This window comes from Lissotriton vulgaris, chromosome 5, assembly GCF_964263255.1.
Source record: "Lissotriton vulgaris chromosome 5, aLisVul1.2, whole genome shotgun sequence".
NCBI lineage: Eukaryota > Metazoa > Chordata > Amphibia > Caudata > Salamandridae > Lissotriton > Lissotriton vulgaris.
The window spans coordinates 723,451,658-723,473,588 of record NC_141693.1 but is presented as its reverse complement, the minus strand read 5'-3'; the positions used below and the strand labels follow the sequence as shown (position 1 = coordinate 723,473,588).

Sequence of the window (21,931 nt, the reverse complement as noted above, 5' to 3'; positions counted from 1 at the left end):
GGAGTGGATGGAGGGTTTTAAAGAATGGATAAAACAATTGTTTTTAGTAAATAAAGATTCAGCGGAGCCTTTCCCTATATGGGGAGCATTTAAAGCAGCAGCCACGGGGCAAATGATAGCATTTTCCAGAAATAAGGCAAAAGTTTGTAAGGAACAAATAGCTGCCCTTCAGAGAGCTACTGAGAAAGAATATGCACTAAAGCTCAACCGAATGCCTAATAAATGGGAAGAAGCGAAAGCATCGCTTAGAGATTTCTTCACCCTTGAAGAGATAAATAGCTCGAAGGCCTTTCAGCAAAGGCTTTATGAGGAGAGCCAATTGATGGGAAAGCTCCTGGCTAATTCAATTAGAAAAAAACAAGAATCTTCCATCATTGTAAAAATGTTAGATCCTCGGGGTGGAATAGAGACTCGGAGCGAGGAAATTGCGAAAGTGTTCCTTGATCATTATGAGAGAATTTACTCCACAGATATTCAGGTGGAGGGAACACTGATCAAGGAATATTTCGAAAACTTAGATATTCCCAAAATTTCCGATTTTAGGAGGAATCAATTAAGCAGTGAAATAAGCATATTGGAAATACAAAATAGTATAAAAGCAACAGCAGGAGCTAAAGTATCAGGCATGGACGGGTTCCCGATTGAATTTTATAAGGTATTTTTAAAGGAACTGGTGGATCCATTGAAAAATGTATTTAACTATATCAGAATAGGCGGCAAGGTTCCCTCTGAGTTTAAAGAATCTACTATTATCAGCTTTGTTAAGAAAGACAAGAATCCAGAGGAGGTAAATTCTTATAGACCAATTAGTCTACTGAATTCGGACTATAAGGTTTTTATGAAGATTTGGGCCCTAAGATTTGTGTCTGCAGCACAGGAAGTAATCCATCAAGATCAGACAGGGTTTATAGCTGGTAGATCCATGGCAGCGAACACAGAATATTTGATACAAGCCTTAGATTTTTTTAATATTAATTCAACTTCTGCATGTATCTTAATGATTGATGCAGAAAAGGCATTTGATTTAGTTAACTGGTCAGCGTTATTTTTTTCTTTGGGTTGTTTTGGATTCCCGGCCCCGATTATTAGTATGCTACAGAACATTTATGAAGGGGCATCAGCTCAGGTTATAGTCAACACCAGGCAAGCAGGGAAGATTGAAATAAATCGAGGAACTAGGCAAGGTTGCCCTCTATCTCCCCTGCTTTTTACCGTTTTTATTGAACCATTGGTTATAAAAATAAGGAATAATGATGCAATAATAACCCCTATCGGCGGAATGTCAAAGTTAAAATTGTTTGCCGACGATATTGTTCTGTATTTAGCTTCTGAAAAAGAAAATATTTTACATCTTATGAAAGATTTTAAGGAATACGAGAAGATTGGGGGTTATAAGATCAATGAGAAAAAAACGGAAGTTCTTATTTTAAATTCTAATTTAGATTTTCTTCCACCACATCTTCAGTCTCAAGCAGAAAAACGGGATCCAATAAGATATTTAGGAATTTATGTGACTAGGGACTATCAAGATCTTTTTAGGTTGAATTATATTAAGATGAAAAACAAAATAAAGAACATGCTGGAACAATGGGATGCATTGCCCCTGACTTTGATTGGTAGAGTTGCACTGATAAAGATGAATATACTCCCCTTGGTTTTATTTCTTTTTAGTAATATTCCAATAAAAGTTAATATGGCCTTTTTTAATGAACTTGAATCTATAATGAGAAAATTTATCTGGAATAAAAAAGGCCTCAAGAGTTAAGCTCTCGGTGGTACAACTTTCTTTAAATCAAGGTGGGCTGGCTCTCCCCCATTTTAAAACATACTATGAAGCAGCTCTTTTCGCATCTAAAGTCAAAGAATCAAATGTACCAATGTCCTCCTACTGTCTTGTTCAATAAAAAAAAAATTAAAAAAAAAGGTTGGGTAGTTCTCCCAACTTTCAGCTGGAGGGAACATGTGTTAGACCTGGCACCTCTTGTAGTGGATCCCCTGTCTTTTTGCATTTGGACCTCCTGGTTTTGACACTGTTTTTGCTGGTTTAGTACCTCTGCGCACTTTCTCACTGCTGTTCAGTGTTAAAGTGCAAGTGCTCCTATTGTAAATTGCATTATGGATTAGTGTTTCCCCGATTGGCATATTTGATTTACTGGTAAGTCCCAAGTAAAGTGCACAGAGTGCCAGTGCCTGTAAATCAAATGCTGCTAGTGGGCCTGTAGCACTGATTGTGCCACTCACATGAGCAGCCATTCAAAGGGTTCTCAGACCTGCCACTACTGTGTCTGCGTGCAGTTTTTACTGCCATATTGACTTGGCAAGTGCACCCACTAGCCAAGCCCTAACCTTCCCTTTTATTACATGCAAGTCCCCCCTAATGTAGGCCCAAGGTAAGTTGTGCCACCCATATGAGCATCTATTCCAAGGGTTTTCAGACCTGCCACAGCAGTGTTTGTGCGCAGTTTTTACTGCCATGTCGACTTGGCATGTGCACCCACTAGTCACGCCCTAACCTTCCCTTTTATTACATGCGAGTCCCCCCTAAAGTAGGCCCAAGGTACCCCTATGGGCAGGGTGCAGTGTATGTGAAAGGTAGGACATGTCCTGGTGTGTGTCACATGTCCTGATAGTGAACTACAGGGTAATTCGTTTTTCACTGTTGAAAGGCTATCTGTCCCATAGGATAGAATGGAGAATACCTGGTAAGATTTCATGAGTATGTCTTCCCATTGGGACAAGATAGAGAAGGAAAATTGTACTTACTCAGTAAGCATATGTTCTTGGCATGTAGAGCTGTAGATCACATGTTTTGCATACTCCTGCCATCTAGTGTTGGGTCCGGATGTTTGCAAGTTGTTTTTATTCAAAGAAGTCTTTCCAGTCATGAGGTAAGGTGACGACTCCTTTCAGTGTTAGTGTGCATGGCCATTGACTCCATTGTTCGATTGTTTCCTGCAGAGGGTGAGAATGGAGTTTGCGAGTGTAGAATAGAGATGTTCATGTGTATGAATGTAAATCGAGAACTAAAACAATTACAGGAGACGGGGGAGGCGTGTGGGCGCATGTGAGTCTACAGCTCTACATGCCAAGAACAGATGCTTACTGGGTAAGTAACCTTTTCCGTTCAGCATGTGAGCTGTAGATCGCATGCTTGCATAGAGTATATAGCAGTATACTCTCAAAGCGGTGGTTAACCTATAGTGGTTGTAGTTGTTTGAAACAGTGTTGTAAGTATTGCTTGACCTACATTTGCTTGTTGTCTCGCAAACACATCTACACAAAAGTGTTTGGTGAATGTGAGCGGTGTTGACCATGTTGCTGCCTTACAGATGTAGGCTAGGGGAATATTCCACCACAGCCTTTGTACTGCGAGATGTTAGAGATGGGCATCCCAACCGGTTAAAGATGTGTCTGCTGTCAGTAGTCTGTGGAATCTGTTCTATGAAAGGCCCCCATTTTGATACGTTTTGAGGGTTCCACCACTGCAGAGAGCGATGGGTGAAGCGGTCTACCAACACTAGATCGGTTAATTGACCATGTGACTGATTACACTGACGTGCTAGACAAACCTGCAGAGGATGCATGTGCATCCTTGTGTGATGTACGATTACAATGCAGGATGCCATCATTCCCAGCAGTTGCATAAAAACTCTGGCTAGTAATGTTTGATTGGGTTGAAATTGCAGTATTATGGACTGAATATTGCGAATCAGGGCTAGATTGGGAGAGGCTAGAGCTTTGAGAGTGTAAAGGGAATCTCCTAGATAAGACTGCACTTGCGCAGGGCACAGATGAGATTTTTGTGCATGGATTGTGAAACCTAACTGATGAAGTAGTGTACTGTTGCCTGAGTGTGCACTATACAGTTCTGGTAAGTGCCCACTTTGATAAGCCAGTCGTCTAGATAGGGGAAGACATGGATACACAGTCTCCTGAGCTGAGCTGCTACTACTGCCAGACATTTGGCGAACATTCTGGGGGATGTAGTGACGCCAAATGGAAGTACCTTGAACTGGTAATGTTTACCTGCTATCACAAATCTGAGGTATTTGCGATGAGATGGATGAACTGTAATGTGAAAGTAGGCGTCTTTTAGATCTCGAGTAGATAAAGTTGCCTTGCTGTAAAAGAAGAAGTACCTGTTGAAGAACCACCATGTGAAAGTGCTCTGACAGTGTGTATTTGTTTAACTCTCTGAGATCTGGAATAGGTCTTAATGAGCCGTCCTTTTTGGGAATTAAAAAGTAAAGGGAATAAACCCTGACCCTTGGTACTGAAGTGAGACTGGTTCTATGGCCCCTTTGAGTAATAGAGATTGCACTTCTTGTTGAAGCAAGTTCTGGTGGTCGGTTGACAATCAGTGATATTGAAGTGGAATGTTTGGAGGGTTGTTGGTAAGCTCCAGGCAAAAACCATGTTGGATAATTCCAATCACCCATTTGTCAGATTGAAATAAATCGTGTGCTTTGGCCTTATTCACATTTGGGAGAAATTTTAGTAAATGCTCTATTTCGTCCCAGTGTGCCCTATCATATCTTGCTAGGAGACCTTGGGTGTTAGCAATATGCCAGTGATTAGATGCTTGCGCAACTACAGGTTTGCCAGAAGCATCAATCAGTTTTGACTCTCTTTATCTGGAGGAGGAGCCTCTCCAGACACTTGAGAATTGGCCCGCTTTCAAGCATTGGATACTACTACAGAGTGAAGACCCTTAGTAAAAATAGGGTCTGTTGGGGAAGGTGTGTATTTCTTATCTACTCTAGGAGTGAGGATCCTAGCACGTAAAGGATTGTTAAAGATGTTGTCTGTGTGCCTTAATATACCCTTAAGCATAGGCAGTGACTGACTGGACTTATGTGTTCCTAGGGTTTCAAGAAGAAAATCTTCATCTAAGGAATCTTTATGGAGCTCCACCCCATGCCACTGTGCAGCTCTAGCAATGAGCTCCTGATATGACAGATTGTCATCAGGTGGAGATGGTCTGGCAGGGTAAAGATCCGGGTCTGTATCCTGTGGAGGATCAATGGTATAATCAGTCAAAAAATCTATTGGCGTGTGTCATCATCATCATCATCATCATCAGTATCATCATCAGTATCATCTCCATCAGGCTGAGGTAGTGTAGACTGACAAGGTGTAATATGTAAAGGATCAAGTTGTGGTGGAGAGGGAGGAGGAAGAGAAGGAATTGTGTGGAAAGGACTAGTACCTGAATCTTTCTTATTCAATGGAATTTTATAAGAGCTGTCGTTATCCAGAGGCTTGAGTTTGGTTGGGGGTTTAGTGTGAATATGTCTAGTATCAGGATCAATATTGAGTTGTTTCTGTTTCTGATCCGATTTAGGTGGTACAACGTCCATGTTTGGATCCGGTTGTGGTACGGGCAGCTCTTTAATTTTCGTCGCCAAACTAGAATGTCTTTTCAGTGCTGAATACTTCAGCTCCAATACATTTTTTTAGGTTTTGGTGTCAAAGGTTTTGCCTCAGAGCCCATTTTTGGCTCAGGAGTGGGTTTTGGCAGACTCTGTCCCAAGCCGGAAGGTGGAGCATTCGAAACCTCTTCTCTGTGCCAACCTTGGGCTGAAGGCAGAGATGGTGCCGAAGCCTTAGATTTTCTAGGGAACGGTGGTGTGGGGGAAGGGGTCATCTGTCTTCGCGTCCCCTTGTCCCTGCAGCACATCCTCATCCTCAAGGACACTCTGTAACTCTGTTTCGGAGTCCGACGCTGCTAAAGCCTGTTGTTCTTCGGCCGCTGAGACCTCCTCTTGTTCGGAGTTTTCCCCGAAGAGATTCGGTGTGTCATCTGACTGCTGCCACAGCATCTATCGACGTCGAGACACACAATCACGGAGAGTTTTCTTCAATCTGAAAGATCGGCACGCTTCGCAGTCCAGTTATTTGTGCACTGGGACAAGCACAAGTTACACACCCGAAGCAAGTCCTTACGCGGATACTTCACGTGGCACAGGGGGCAGAATTGGAGTAGAGTCCATTCCATCGAAAAGGAGCTGTACCAACGTGGATAGGCCGGAAGGCCGCCTGCGAAATTCCAATTGAAATGGAGATTTCTTGATGGGCAAGTTGAACCGCGGAGAAAAGGAAACGCGTTCAAAAACAATACCAACGAGGGTAGAGTGGATTGTGCACCCAGGGGAACCCGAGGACCGATTCAGAAGCAGAGCGCAGCAATACACATCCAAACCGGATGGCGGAAAAAAACAACACAATGGAGTTGATGCCCATGCGCACTACCACCGAAAGGAAGACTTCTTCGAAGAAAAACAACTTGTAAATATCCGGACCTAACACTAGATGGCTGGAGTATGCAAAGCATGTGATCTACAGCTTTCATGCTTCGAACAGAGTTTAGTATGTCTGAACCTTAGAATGAAGAAATGCTTCTTTTAGTAAAGATGATTTTTTGTTCTGTGTTTGAAAATACCACTTTTAGGAAGTAGGTATTTTCTAGATTAGCCATCCTATGTGCCTCTGCTGGGTTGTGGATTGACGGTCTGGCTTTGGAGTGGCTGGGGATGTGCATTCTATTCATTCCAACCAGGGGTTGGGGGTTGTTCAAGGTGTGTCCTGCCTTTCCTAGATGAGTCAGGGCGGGGCTGAATAGAGCTGGGCTTCATTTAGTGTAGTGGGAGGAGATTTCCTTGCACCTGAATGAGTGTGATCTGCCTTGGACAATGCTGTCTCCACCTCCTGCTGGGAAGGTGAGCCATAGAGGACCAAACTAATTTGGACTAAACACAGACACTCTCTGCCCAAGAAAACAAAGAGAAATGCTGTATACATATTGGGTCCCAGAAGAAGAGCTGGAAGAACTGTCAGGAGGAGTACTGCCACTTTGCTGTGTTGTTGCTTGGCTGGGTAGGCCTGCAGTTGCCACTTCTGCCTTGAGCAGTGAAAGGACTAGACTAAACTTTCTTTAGTTGTTGCAGAGTATCTCCAAAGGCTTAAAATAGAGCTTGCCTCCGGTTCACAAAGTCTCAGGGACAGCCAAGATTTCACTTACCTCTGGGTACCGCCTCTGGAACCGTGGGATACAGTTGCCATAGAGGGGAAGCATTCGACACAGTCACCGACACCCCTGCGGACTACAGGTACTGAAGGCACTGCAGAGGGCATGCCACACTTTGAACAGCAATTATGGTCTCACCGAGGACCACCGCCACCGAGGCCCTGCTTGCACCGCGACCTGTGGGCACTGGACTCCACACCACCTCGCTTCATGCCACCGCCCTTGTCTCATCGATGATGTCGCTGCCCGCAGACCACAAAACTTGTGACTGCACAGTGGTTTGGGAGACCTGCTCATAAGTCACACGATGCACTGCCCACCCTACACAGCTGTCTTGGACGACCGACACCAGATTCCATCAAACTGGCACTGTTGCTTGCACCGAGACCTGTCAGCACAGCCATGAGCTCCGCCTCACTCCGCACCACAGCCCTGGTCTTACGGACGCCACTGGACGACCTTTACCGAGCCATTGCCTGCACGCGACTTAAGGGCACTGCACACCACATTGCTATGCTTTACATCGCAACCTCGACGGTTGCCACGACCGGCCCGCTCAGACGCAGTCATTCGGAACTAAAGGTACTGTTTACGAGTCTGTTGACACTAAACGCCGGTCCACACCAATGCAATCGGACAGTACTGGTGGATTCTGTTTTCAGCACCGCTGTAGCCCCGGATGGAGCCACCAACTTCAAGGAACTGCATTTTTAATTCATACTTGCAAAATTCCTATTTCTGATTACTGTATGTTGATTTTTTTATCGTTTTGGTCTTGTTTGCACAGATAAATATTGGTTATTTTTCTAAAACGGGTGTGGTGTCCTTTTGTAGTGTTTTCACTATATTGCTGTTGGTTATGTGCAAATGCTTTACACACTGCCTCCGAGATAAGCCTGACTGCTTGTGCCAAGCTACCAAGGAGGTGAGCAGGGGTTTATTTTAGGAGTGTATCCCCTTTATCCTGACTAGATGGAAGTGCCCCTATTTGGACAAAGATGCAAACCATTTCCAACTAGAGACCCCATTTCTAACACATGAAATGTAATTATATGTCCCTAGCACAGTGGTACTACAAGTACCCAGGGCCTATCAATTAAGTGCTACTAGTGGACCTACAGCACTTAATATGCTGCCCACTTAAGTAGCCCTTTACAATATGTCTTATGTCTGCCACTGCAGCTGTGAATGCAGGTTAAAACTACTAATTCTTCCTGGCAAAATAAACTTTTTGTCAGGCCCAAACGTCCCTTTTTAATAAATATAAATCACCCCTAAGTTAGGCCGTAAACATCCTATAGGGCGGAGTGCAATGTATTTAAAACGTTGGACATGTATTTTTACATGGCTTGGTAGTGGAAAACTCTCAAATTATTGTTTTCACTACTGTGAGGCCTACCTCTCTCATACAATAACATTGGGTTACCTTATTTGATTTAATAAGTGATAACGTTTGATTGGGAGCAGGTAGAAATATCATGTTTGGTCTAAAAAGACATGAAATTTAAAATCTTCCTAATGGGTAAAGTCGGATTCAAGTCACAATTCTGAAAATGACACGTTTCAAAAATTGGCATTTCTTGTCCTAAACATTTGATGGCTGAAGCCTGTGTCACATGCCTGATTAGCATGGCATTTGGCCTTTGCGGATTCCTCCCAGACAGTGAGGTAAAGGGGGGACTAGGTTTTGAGTGGATGGGCCATCCTGCTAGGACATGTGGCGCTGAGCTATTCCCTGTACCACATGTATTTCAAAGGAGCGGTCTACACACACAACTTAAACAACAGTCCTTGTTACCCTATATCTCTAAGAGCCTGGGCAGGTGAGAAAGAACCAGATGTGGGGGGGCCAGGGTGGGATGGAGGGATAATTCTAAAAGTTTCTCCCATTTCACTTGTGAAGGTGCCACTTTTGAAGTGCCCACTACTCCTCTGTCCTGTCCTTTGTCCAGGATGCAGTCTGTCATATCAGGAGTGACCCCAAACATGAAAACACCACACACAAGCCATGGGCGTGATTAGAGGATCACATCTGGATGCCTGCTTCACCGATATATGCCTATCAAAGGGTTACCAAGGCTCCCAGCCTATTCATTAAGATTCCCTTATTAGCACTCCATCTGGTTCCCGAAACGTGTCTAGGCCCACAAACCAGTGACCTTTTCAGAATCAAAGAACCCTTTTAAAGTGAAAGGCAAGAGCTTGGCTCGTCATTCCTACTCACAAATGCAGGCAGTCCACAGATATGTCTGGCATGGCTCCTCCACATACATTTTCCACAGCACTGGGCTTTCAATGTGGAACTTGCAGGCCTCCATGTACTGTCCTATAGACAGGCACTCGTACATTACAACACACACAATGACACACCTGCTGCATACCACTACATACTAAAATGATGTAGGGTTAGGAGAAGTTAGGTACACAGCAGCAGAAGTTTACACAAGTGGGCTGTTCACTTTACTGATCATGGTTACAAATATAAAATAACATGCTGCCAACACTGCACTCGTGCTACTGAACTATGGGTAAGAACAGTAGCCCTGTACCACTACCAGGTTAATGCTTTGCATGTACTTCCCACTCTAAAAAGACAGCAATCTGTGAGACAGGCCCAAGCCATGGTGCACATGAATGATTCTCGTTAGCTCATGAAGAAAATTGATACCAAGGTTCCAAGTATTGACACAGCTGGAGCACTCACAGCAAAGGTGCAATACCCTTACCATGTAGGAGACTTTCATGTCCCAACAGATAACATCCATATTCTGCTTAGCGGCACAGTGTTCAACTACAATGGTAGAAGAGTGAGAGGAAATTGTCATAGTGCATGTAGCTCCAAAAGCGTGTCCTGACCCAGACCAATTAAGCATCTCCGAGTAGAGGAGCTCTTGGGTCCAATACCAGGGACAGAAAAAGAAGAAAACTGCTGAAAATGGCAAAATCTGAAATACTGAGTTTTATCAGACATCTTCACCTTACAGTACACTACATTTGAATGTCTTTAAGGTAAGAAAAACAGAAAATATTTTCCTGCTCTGGTCCAACATCCCTGCATAACCTGGCATAACATTTTCAAGAGTGTGTATTTACTGGCATCATAAACCCAAAGCCTTTAAAGCACAATATCAGATAATATACACAAAGGGTTGTCGGCTGAATGGCTGTGTCATCTTGCCTAACATCTCTTAATTACCAACTTTTGCTGCCGGACCCTGTGGGTTGTAGGCTATGTGCTGTGTAAATGTGCAAACAAACTGTCTTGAGCAATAAAGGTCTTTAAAAATAAAAAATATTTTTTTTTTTTTAAAAAACAGATAATATACACAAAACTCAAGAGGGTAATTCTGACAGAACTGCAGGTTAACAGAAACTAGTAAACATAGCTAGATTTTCACCTTAGGAAGATAATACTGTGAAAGTGTCGCAGCATTGATTGCCCATTCCAGTGGATTATAGGTGGTGAATTCCAATTGGCGCTGAAGAGTGGTGTGACAGTACTGAGCTGACTTCTCGTTCAACTCCAAGTGTTTGTATACTTGGGCTAAATAATAAAGAGTATGGGTGTGGACCCGCTCAAACCTGCAAAGGAAGGATTTAAAATTTGCATTAGTATAACCAATAAGCATTGATCCGACAATCAAGCTTGATATATATGGTAACAGTTGATTACATTTGCTTTTGTATGATTCTGAATGGTAAAAGATGCTGTGCATTCGCTAGGGGATGACATTTGCTAATGACCTGAAGGTAACATTTTTTATCATTTTTACAAAAACAAAGCAATATCCAATGAAGTAGTGGCAGACTGGTCAGTAAATCATTTTTAGGTTTTGCCTAGCCAATGCGTACGAAGTACGCATGCGCTAGGAAAAACCTAATGAGTATAGTATGGGGCTTGGAATCCGCCCTGTCTTCCATTGGCTAGCTCCATAAATGGAGGCTAGCCATTGGAAGACACGTTTGTCCGTCAATGCAGGACCAGATTCGGGGGCGTTCCCGAGAATTTTTGGCTTTTGGCGACGTCAGCCGAAAGCCTGTTCTCGGGAACGCCCCCGAATCTGGTCCGGCATTGGAAACACCGGAAGAAGATGTTCGGCCCGCCACCTGGTTGTGGGCGGGGCCGGGAGGACGTGGTTTCCGCTTCCCCCTTCCTTGGGGAAGCCATTGCCTGCCTTGCCGGTCTCCCGTGTTGTGAGGGAGACCGGAGATGCTGCCCGCAGCGAGAAGCCGGCCCGAAGGAAGCAGCCGTGTGCCTCCAGCCAGGGCCGCGCTGGGATTGGCCCAGCCGGCCGAGCCTCCGCCACGTCATCCGGAGGAGGAGTGGAGAGCAGGAAGCAGCCTGCGTCTGTCCCGAGGCTCCCGAGCGAAGGAGGAGCCCCGGGGAAAGAGCAAGTCCCGCATTTTCCTAACATTGGACTGTCCTTTCAAAGGCTTACAGAAGAGCTTGTGTGGCTTGGAATGTCTTGTTCGGAGACCAGCCTCTTTCCCTCCCATCGGGCATCTTCTGATGGAATGTGCAAACCTGCATCTCTGTGTTCTTCTCTTGGGGAGTGGTGGGCATTCCTTTCTGCAGGGTTTCAACTCATACTTGGTTGCAGGAGATATTCAAACTCGTAACACCTTTTATGAAGAAGCCAATGATGGTCATGTCTTGTAGGAACAGATTTGTAAACTCTTCCCTTCATTCTGGGTATTACCAGACTCTCAATTCTTGCATATTTTACTTAGAATAGTTCTGATAGCACTTAGGTATTTGATCCGCGGAGTAATGGCTGTAGGCGAGGGACCGTTAAGCAGAAAGAGAAGCAGTCATGGTGGTGATCTGATCGAAACATTTCAGAATGATCTGTCCGACTTCAAGCAATGATGAGCTTTTCTGAAGACCTTAATGACGAGAAAATGTGTTAAAAGATGTGGAACTGATTCTGTCCTAACTCTGCTGACATTTGTTTCAACTAGTCGTTAAGCATGCATAGGCCACACCATTGTTTCTTAATGACACCCAGGTCGTAGCATGTATGGAACCTACATATATGCTTCTGGAGAGCCTATTTTCAGTGGTGGCATGATTGTTTTGTGATGTACCATTGGTAGAAGAGTAATGGGGTTCATGGATTTGTGAATAGAACATGAAAGCTCTGTGCCAGACAAAACGTTTTTGGGAAAAAAATTATGCTCAGGTCAATAAAGGCTTTACATGTTAAACCGTGTATGTCTTAAAGCTCTATTTTCTGGGTGGGAGAGTTGGGTGTGAGCTGGAAGACAGAAAAATGTACACAAAGCAGAGATGACATGACCTCTGTACCACAGAGGTGTTTGGAATCTGGATGCAGCGTTCAGCTCTTTCCACAACTGCATCATCTGTGACTACACAAATTGACATCCAACCGGGACAGCTTGATTATGGTTGAAGGCTGCCATAATGTGAGGTATGAGAACAGATTGCACAGCGTGAAAAGATTTTTTTTTTTAAACTGGACACAGCTGTTCACTACGGACTGTCAATGAGTCTTGACTAGTACTCAACCCTCTGGTCTTCACATGAGTTGTGCCAGGGGTCATTGCCCAAGAAAAGTCATTCCAAAGAAGGATTCTGGAAAATAGTTGGCTCTGCTGTGAGGCTCTCCCTTTCAGATAGATTGGATTTAAGGGATTCGATAACCATAAATGACCTACCGGCCATCATACAGGGTGAAACTTTTGCTGAGTTTGTAGAGGATGTAGGGGTGGATGGACACAAGACACAACAGCACTAAGAGTGACCGGTCCTCCTCAAATGTTTTAGAAGACAGACAGGCCTTGGATTTTGCCGTACTCTAGCAAACTGAAATGATACCCCATGGGTGGCATTGTACGCCGTGCTCTGCGCAACATCTGACTTAGGAGCATCGCACAGCGTCACCTTGCACCACAGACTTCTTGTTTCACCCTCTTATTCCCTTCTGTAACCACCTTCGCGGACTCCCAAGAGGAGCCTTGAGGCGGCTGGAGTGCCTTGCAAAATCATGAGTTCATGTGGTACCATAATGATGCATCTTTGTCTTTCCCCTCTATATTCTGCCTGTAAGCCCCCTTGTATGCGGGTGCCTACTGCGTCAGCCAACAAGGGCTGCCCATCGATTAACATGAGCGCATTTTGCCATTTGTTGAGAGGAAATTGCATATTTTGGATTTCTCTGTGCTTGTCTGGTATGGTGAGGGTTGCCTTACGGTTTCCAGCCTCCTTGCGCAATTTAATGAGCGCCAGTCAAGGGCTATTCTTTGGTGTGGAGGCGCAGGATGCCCCGGGGCCCCCTCCCCTAAACCTGGATGCAGCTGCTGAGAGGAAGGAGCCCAGACCAGCCATTCCAGGTTTAATGGCGTTTTTTTAAGCGGGGAAGTGAAGGTTAGCCGTCGCTGTGAGGCTATGTCCCTGAATTGAGGTGACTTGCTACATAATTGCTGGGATCCTGGCGGGGCCTCCGCTGCTGGTTATATGCCCTCAAAACTGCATAAAATGTCTGGTGGGGCGGGCCGCCTTACTGAACAGGAGGCAAGTGGGCGTAGCAAGTGCCCTCTCCTCCACGACGCCTATCATAATACGCATTTGTAAAGCGCACGTGCGTTTCTTGATACTGTATACAACTTTTTTTTCTTCAAACTCCGTGGTACCTTTTCCCGTTTTCCGACCTCCGGAAAATGAACAGGTAAGTGGGTCGTGGCATGAAACGAAAGCCTGTCCGTCGATGCATTAGGTCACTGAGCCATCAGACCTGTGTCACTCCAGGTGGCTCTTGGCAGGTTGGAGCAACTTATCCAATTGTGTATTTTCGCTTTCCTTCGCCCTAAATCAGAGAGGTCTTTCACCCGCAGGGCTGAGGAGGACGGAGCCGGTGTAAACTGCACTGCCTGCCGACTTTCTCCTTCAGTGTGGGCTTAGAGAAGAGCTGCGCTGCTCATAATGTCCTGCATTGCGGGAAATACCAGATCCATTTAAGACACGTGATAGCCGAGCAGAAGGAGTTATTGGTCGCCCTCTGGATAGTTGTTGTTTTAAAGTTGTTACTACGTCTGCATTTTTTTTACCCACTCTGCTTAACCTGCGGGTTTTGTTTGTCGACGAAGTACCAATGGATGGAAAAGTTACTTTGCATTTTGCAGCCGACGACACTTATAGGTGCTGCTCATTTTCATACGGCCCTTGGCACAGAGACTACATGGTCTGAAGTTTTACCCCGCCTCTGTCTCGGCCGCCCAGCGCCCGCGGTTCCGGCCCACATTGCTGTGCACTTCCTTTCGTGATTCCGGCCGCTTAACTCGCGTCTCTCTCCAAGGAATACTGTCTCTACACTTTGTTTTCTCTCCCTCTACCTTTATATTGCGACCACACAAACGTAACTTTAATTATAGATTGGACCATGAATACAGTTTTCTTCGCCCTTCCAAACCTTGGGTGCGCCATTTTGTGTAAAAGCCTTTGAATCCCTGCTTCACACCGCGTTCTCACTCCGCATTGCACGCGCACCCCACGCGCCTTTTAATTAGGAGGCATCTTGATTTTCAGGGCCGGTTACTCACCGCCTCGGAGCTCGTATGTCGGTGACTTGTGCTCATGTATCTGATTACTCACGCGCGAGTCAGCCTGTACTCACTTCCTGCCCTTATTGTCTTCAGAGTGTAATGAGCTTCAGGATCTTAATGCGGAGCCCCCAACACTGAAACAATAATATATACGCACAAAGGTAAAATATCTTCTTTGATGCCAGGCCAACGCTAACCCCCCCCTCCTCCCCCAGGCCCTCTATGCGTCCTGGGGAGGGAGAGAGAGAGAGAGAGAGAGAGAGAGAGGTCTCGCACTATAATGGTTACTTTTAACAAATTGTGTGTTTTCAGTGCTTGTGGACGCATAAAGGGGCATCTGTGTTCAGGTATCACAAAGGTGCCAGGTGCCATGTGATGAGTCTGCAATTTACCATTTTTTTACCTGATGGTGGTCTTTCCTTTACGTAATGGACAGGGTTAAAGTTGTATGGGATTTTATTTTATTTTTAGCTCTGGGTATTTGTAATACTTTTTTCTGTCTACATCTAAGTACTTGACCGGATAGGGGAGAGTGTAGAAGGTGTGTGTGGGTGTGTGTGTAGAGGGGTCATGAGGGGGGGAATATTTATTTACAGTGTGTGTTTTAATTATTAAAACATCCCAATCTATAGAAATGTAATTAAACACGTAAATGGGTTCCCAGTGTGAGGTGGAAAATAGATTAAATGGACTGTCTTACCGCTTTTGAAAAAGATTGTGACCCTGCCCTGTGGAACGGAACATACACATCTAAACCTTATAGGGAAACGTCATGAATAGCGGAATAAAGGTGTGGGACGGACTCCCAACAGCAGACTTTTAGCTGAGTAGGACGCAGCTTACGGTTAATGTCAGTCTCTCATTTATGGTTTGTGGGGTCAACAGGCTTTTCAGTGGCATCCCTTTGCTGGTCTTCATGTACCAGGAAGTGTCTGAGATGGGGTCGTGGCCTCACCTGCATTGTGTTCAGCTGAAGTGAAGCGGCTATTAGTGGCTCCTAAGTGCTTCGTAAAGGTGACTCACTCTAATGTCATACACACCTGCTCTCCTGACCCCGAGTTTGTACGATAAGTGGTGCGTGACGAGGACGTGCCTCAGTCAGTGACTCGGAACCCAGGGGCTGATGTACAGCGCCAACCTGGACCGAAAAGAGACTGAGCAGGACTGGGTTTAGAGGAAATATTAGTCCTCTGTGATAGACTGATTAGCGGCTTTTCAGTGACTTTCCAGCACCCGTTTTTTAGGTTTTGCCTAGCCAATGCGTACGAAGTACGCATGCGCTAGGAAAAACCTAATGAGTATAGTATGGGGCTTGGAATCCGCCCCCGTCTTCCATTGGCTAGCTCCATAAATGGAGGCTAGCCATTGGAAGACACGTTTGTCCGTCAATGCAGGACCAGATTCGGGGGCGTTCCCGAGAATTTTTGGCTTTTGGCGACGTCAGCCGAAAGCCTGTTCTCAGGAACGCCCCCGAATCTGGTCCGGCATTGGAAACACCGGAAGAAGATGTCCGGCCCGCCGCCTGGTTGTGGGCGGGGCCGGGAGGACGTGGTTTCCGCTTCCCCCTTCCTTGGGGAAGCCATTGCCTGCCTTGCCGGTCTCCCGCGTTGTGAGGGAGACCGGAGATGCTGCCCACAGCGAGAAGCCGGCCCGAAGGAAGCAGCCGTGTGCCTCCAGCCAGGGCCGCGCTGGGATTGGCCCAGCCGGCCGAGGCTCCGCCACGTCATCCGGAGGAGGAGTGGAGAGCAGGAAGCAGCCTGCGTCTGTCCCGAGGCTCCCGAGCGAAGGAGGAGCCCCGGGGAAAGAGCAAGTCCCGCCGCGGCCCCGGAGAGTCCCGAGGAGCGGAAGCTCTCCTTCTCCAGCAGCCGCCAGACCAGGTGAGTGGGGCAAACGTGCTCACTGTCGGCACTGTGCAGTACCGCCCTCAGAAGCGGAGGACGAGACGTGGTGCTGCTCACCACCTGCAAGCACGGCAAGGACTGGCAGCGCCACAAGAATGCGCGTTGCGACCGCGACAACGCAGAGTACGAGAAGTAAGTGGCCCCCTCAGGCTCTGGTGGGGAACCCATTGGGGGGTGACTGGGTTGAGCATCGCTTTGGTGCAGTGTGTTGGGATGGTTTTAACAGTGTGTTCATTTGCACTTTTACCTTTGCACACTTCACTGTTTTGATTTGCAAGAGACGGCCACGAAAGGGCCATTCTGCCTGCCTTCTCTTTTTGATCAGGGTGTCTTTCATACGAGAAGCTGAACTACACTTCATGGCTCAGGACCGTGATAGTGCTTGAGTTGTTTAAGATGCCAGCAAAAAGGGACAGATCTGCCTTTGTCTTGTGTACAATTAATATTTTTAGGTTGGAAAATCACTGTTTGAATTCACTGGGAAAGCGACATCTACCTATCTTGTATGTAAAGTTTCTTCTATTGGCTCAATAGGCTGGGGAAGTATTGTGTCCACGAAACATCACGTGCATTTTTTACTGCGATAGTGGGCTGCGCAGCTTTCTTTTGATGCATATGAACACTGCACCCTCCTTGCGTTCTCTAATAAAGTTTTGCCTGGGAGAATCGCCCATGTGTTTTTACGCGAGGCAGTGAACATAGCACCCACTCTTATTCTTGCCATACAGGCGACCATTCTAACTAGTGTGCTTCGGGATTTCACCTTCCCACGCGTGGAGGGCATCTAATCCTTCGCCCATGCATTCCGTGGTGGTAGTGCATGCTCACAGAACACCCTCTGTATTGTCCGTAGTACAAGAATTCTTTGACGGTGCATTTGTGGCTCATCTGTATTACATGGAGTTTCCTGACCTTGTGCTGTGGTGTCGTTTGTCAGCAGAACGCTTTCTGTCATAAGGCTTCTGCAGAGCTCAGTTTGCCACCCCTGTATTCTGTGGTGCAGCGTCACATGAGTAGATCACCCCCTGGAATATGCATTGACTATTCCTGTCGATCCAAGGGCAGGTTGTGTTTTTTTCCGAGGGCTGGCTCTGATTTGGGTGACAATGTGTCGTGCACACAGAGCAGCCCACCTTGTATCTTGTTTTTTAGTGCAATAGTTGATCAGATGCCCCTACCTCCCTTTCTCTGCCAGCTGGCATTGTATGTGGGTAGCACAGTCCTTCTATGTGGTGGTGCACTGAACACCCTCTGTGCTTTTGGCAGTGGTGCTCCTTTCAGGTTGTTGGCAGTGCAATAGCGAGTGCACCATTTTCACTTTCTTGGACCACAGGCTGTCTGTATTTTACTCGGTGTGTTACAACTATGTTAACTGGGGCATGCAGGTTCTCACCTTGCTTTATCAGAGTGGATCTCTGTTTCCTAAGAGTTTCAGTCTTGTAACTAGACTCGACCGCTTTCCATTTACGGATAATGCGTGGTGAGGGTGTCCCCATCGTTTGAGGGGTGGGGTTATACAAGGCTAGGACAGCCCTTTCTCTGCTTGGGCGGCTGGGCTGGCAGCAGACCGATCGGCTCATTGCCCAGTTCATTGGCTGTGCATGTTATGCAGCGGGGGTTGGTTACTGACACTGAAGGGCCCCCTCAGCTACACCGCAGCCCGTAGTTATTCAGTTGAGATTTGGGAGACATTTGTTATCGTCTCTGGGTTACAGCGGTAAAGCGCACCTCCTTCAGCTTTGAGAAGTTGTAGTGCAGTATGTGTAAATAGCAGTTCTCTCTTTCCATGCGCTGCCGCAGGTAGTCAAGCAGCCCCCCTTCGGTTGTTGGTGGTTGCACATTATGTGGGTAGGCAGCAGCCCCGCCCCCCGTCCGACCCCTCTGAAAGCAGTGGATCTTCTATAGCGAGTAAAGCTGCCCCCACCCCCTCAATGAGTGGTTGTGGTGCAGTGTGTGTCCAGCAGCAGGTCTCTGCACGGGGTATTGTTGCTGCAAGGAGTAAAGTAGCCATCGCCTGACCGTGGGTGATTGGGGTCCAGGTAGCAGGTCTCTCAGGATGGGGTGTTGCCGCTTCGGGTACGAAAGTAGCCCCACATACACTAGTGTTTGTGGTGTAGTATGTGTCCAGACAACACGTCTCTGTGCATGGGTTGTTGCAGCTTCAAGGAGTAAAGCCGTCCATGGCTGACTGTGTCAGAGCGCTTTACATAAGAACCAGTTGCCAAACCTAAGGACTTTGATTTACATGCGTTAAGTAAAAGATACAAACAGGAAAACAATTGAAATGTACTAGATGTAGTCACACAAAGAAGAGACTTGATTCTCGTTATATTTCTATATACATATGGAAGGGATATGAATAGATGTACTGCAAGAGTCACATAGGAATGTTAGAGTAGAAAGGTCTACTGCATATACTAGTGAATAAAGTAATCTCTATATACAGAAAAAATGAGTTATATTTTGAGGGGTCGGAGTGGGACACAGTGTGTGGATGGATGCATGATGGATGGATGGATGTATGCATGATGGATGGATGGATGTATGCATGATGCATGGATGTATGGGTGGATGCATGGATAGGTTGTTGGTTGGTGGATTGCATAAATTGTTGAGGAATTGGCTGTATATATGCATCTATCCATCCTCCCATCCATGCATCTATCCATACACCCATCCATGCATCCACCAACTCATCAATGCAAGCATTACAACAAGAGCCTGCAGCTCTCCTTCGTCTCTCCTCCCCCCCCCTTCCCTGAGCCCGCATCTCTCCTTCGTCTCTCCTCGCCCCCCTTCCCTGTGCCCTGCCCTGCTATTGTAAATGACAATGCCATTTATTTATGTTAAAAAAAACATAAATAAAAAAAATGTCAAGAGCAATGCCAATAGCTCTAACTTTAACAAAGGCAAAACCATTGCATTGTAAATGCTTGTTGAATTTCCCCCCTCCAGACTGGTATAAACAGGAGATGCTTTAAGAACTAGACCGACTGCTATGATCTAAATATTAAAGTGGTTTTGGACCCCTTCCACTGGCAGGCTTCTGGAAACTGAAATGCTTGCTCCAGTGACTTAATGCAGCACCATAGATTGCTTTTCCAGACCACAAGGTAAAACAGTGCTACAACACATGCACTTGTGCACTGGGATTTTCCAATGCAGGTTCTCTGTAGAGGAAACCTGGAGCACGAGGGCTGATATGCATCTGAGTGTAAAAGAATGTAAAAATGACAATGCACTATAAAGAAAGAAAATGGATACTGAGCAGCTAGTGCTCTTTATGGTAATTGGTGTATGCATCCACAGCCTGCAAAATGTATTGTAGCTGAGGCCCCGGAGCGTAAACAAGGAGAGAAGGGAGAGCGTAGAGGTATTGGTTCATAATATGCTACAAAAGATCTTCTAATGAAATGGGGCTTTACACGTCAAGACAATTTGTTTTCTAGCATGATAATGGTGCTATACCCAACTTCAATATAAAACCTGGCATGATGGTCCTTATGTACAATACAGCTCCAACTGTAATGGTGTTTTACATACCACAGAAGAACTTATTTACTTGTAACTAAACTTATCCAGTGTTGGAACCTTTCATATATTCACATGCTTGAATCATTCTCAGTCATCATGCTAGGAAATCCTGGTAATCTTAAATAGAAGTAAACAGTGATTAATTGGCCATATGTCTCAACAACATTGTTTAGTACAACATCCACCTCATTTGAAACAACTGGAACTTCAGCCAGTGACGTGGAAGGTGCCAGCTCTCCTACACCTCCTAAAGCACATCATGACTCAGAATTCATAGCACAAGTGTGAGAAGAGTGTATAATAAATAAGCCTCTTACTGCGGAGGAGGTATGGTTGCATGTGAATATATGAAAGATATGTAAACCTATTATGTGTAAAGGGGCTGAGGGAGGTTTATAGACCAGCCTAGGTTACAGACCCCAATACTAAAGTATACTACAGGAAAACGTAGGGGTCTTGGTTAGGAGGAAAGGATCAACCTCTTATTTGGGGGTAACGATATCTATCCAGTCTATCGAGTACCAAGTACCATTGCTATAAAGTTAAGCATTCAACCAATGAAAACAGACAAACAGTGATTCCTTTGTGATACAGGTATCCTCATATGGTAGTTTGTATTTTAGGTGGAAGACAGTTTTGGATTGACACAGTGAAAATTCCGGTCACATATATCCTTTTTGCATTATTTTATTATTATTCTTTGTAGGAAAATCACATCCCTCTTTACACATGCAGTAGCATTAATCAATTGAAGAACAGAGGCCCTGAAGAAAGCCTAGGGTCTTGCCCTGAAGGCTGAAACAGGTTGGCCCCTATGCAGTTATTTGTTTAAAACTGTCTTTAAATGCACTGTTCCTGTTTTTAATTAGGAAGAGGCCAATTCTTATTAAAGTTTCTCTTATTGTCCTCTATCCTATTTTAAATTCACCACTTTAACACTTTTTGGTTTGTTGCACTGCACTTGTTCCCATCATATATCATACATTAGTCTCTACATGGTCTCGGAGTGATAGTGGGTCCTAACCCAACTTCGACCGTGGGTATGGTAGAAACGTCTCAATGATCTAGAGACACACCATCCACGAGGGATGACCAAATGATAGTATTGATCACAACAAGACTTTGATGGGAATTCAATACGAATTTATCGGTTTCACCCACAATCACTGTTGGTCTGTGTTCATTGGTTGAATGCTTAACTTTATAGCAATGGTACTTGGTACTCGATAGACTGGATAGATATCGTTGCCCCCAAATAAGAGGTTGATCCTTTCCTCCAAACCAAGACCCCTAGGTTTTCTTGTAGTATAATATAATATATGAAAGATACCAACGCTGGAGAAAAGGAGTTAGTTAAGTAACTAACTGCTCCAGCTTTGGATCTTTCATATATTCACATGCATGATCAGATAGAAGTACATGGCAATTATAAATATAAGAAAGCGGGAAGCATGCTCACCCTTAATGAAACAGATTATTAAGGACAGCCTGCTGCACTGCGGAGTCTGCTTTTGCGTTCACATCAAGGCAGTAGTACTTAGTTAACATCAGTGCTTAATTTGTGCTGGTGCTTAGCACCGGCACTTAATTACCAGGGTCGGGTCTACGTGCATTGCAGCACGTCATTGACTTTCTTTGATAATAATTTACCTCACTTCTAGTACTGTACTTGGCTGAGTGTGTCACAGTGTTACTGTTATTTTATGGAACTCATCCGCAGTATCTGCTGCTCAGCTCGTCCGTCTCATTCTCATCAATCCACAGTCAGTCAGTGCAATCTCTATGTTCCGAGGCCGCGCTGCCCTTTTTTTCAGTGTTCCCGGCTGGTGAGGCGGGACACTGATTTGGACTGGATTTTGGGTTCTTCTGCGGGGTTGGGCGGCAGCAGGCAGCGTGAGCGTGCGCA

General features: G+C 45.5%; 1 protein-coding gene across 1 annotated transcript in view; it reads right to left on the bottom strand.

Annotated features, from left to right (window-relative positions):
- KIFBP (kinesin family binding protein) overlaps positions 1 to 21,931 on the bottom strand; it is a 606,159-nt gene that overhangs the window by 299,364 nt on the left and 284,864 nt on the right. The window contains exon 4 of the mRNA XM_086922159.1: positions 10,426 to 10,609. Within this exon, the coding sequence (XP_086778285.1) occupies positions 10,426 to 10,609 (184 nt within the window). The remainder of the gene's footprint in view (positions 1 to 10,425; positions 10,610 to 21,931) is intronic.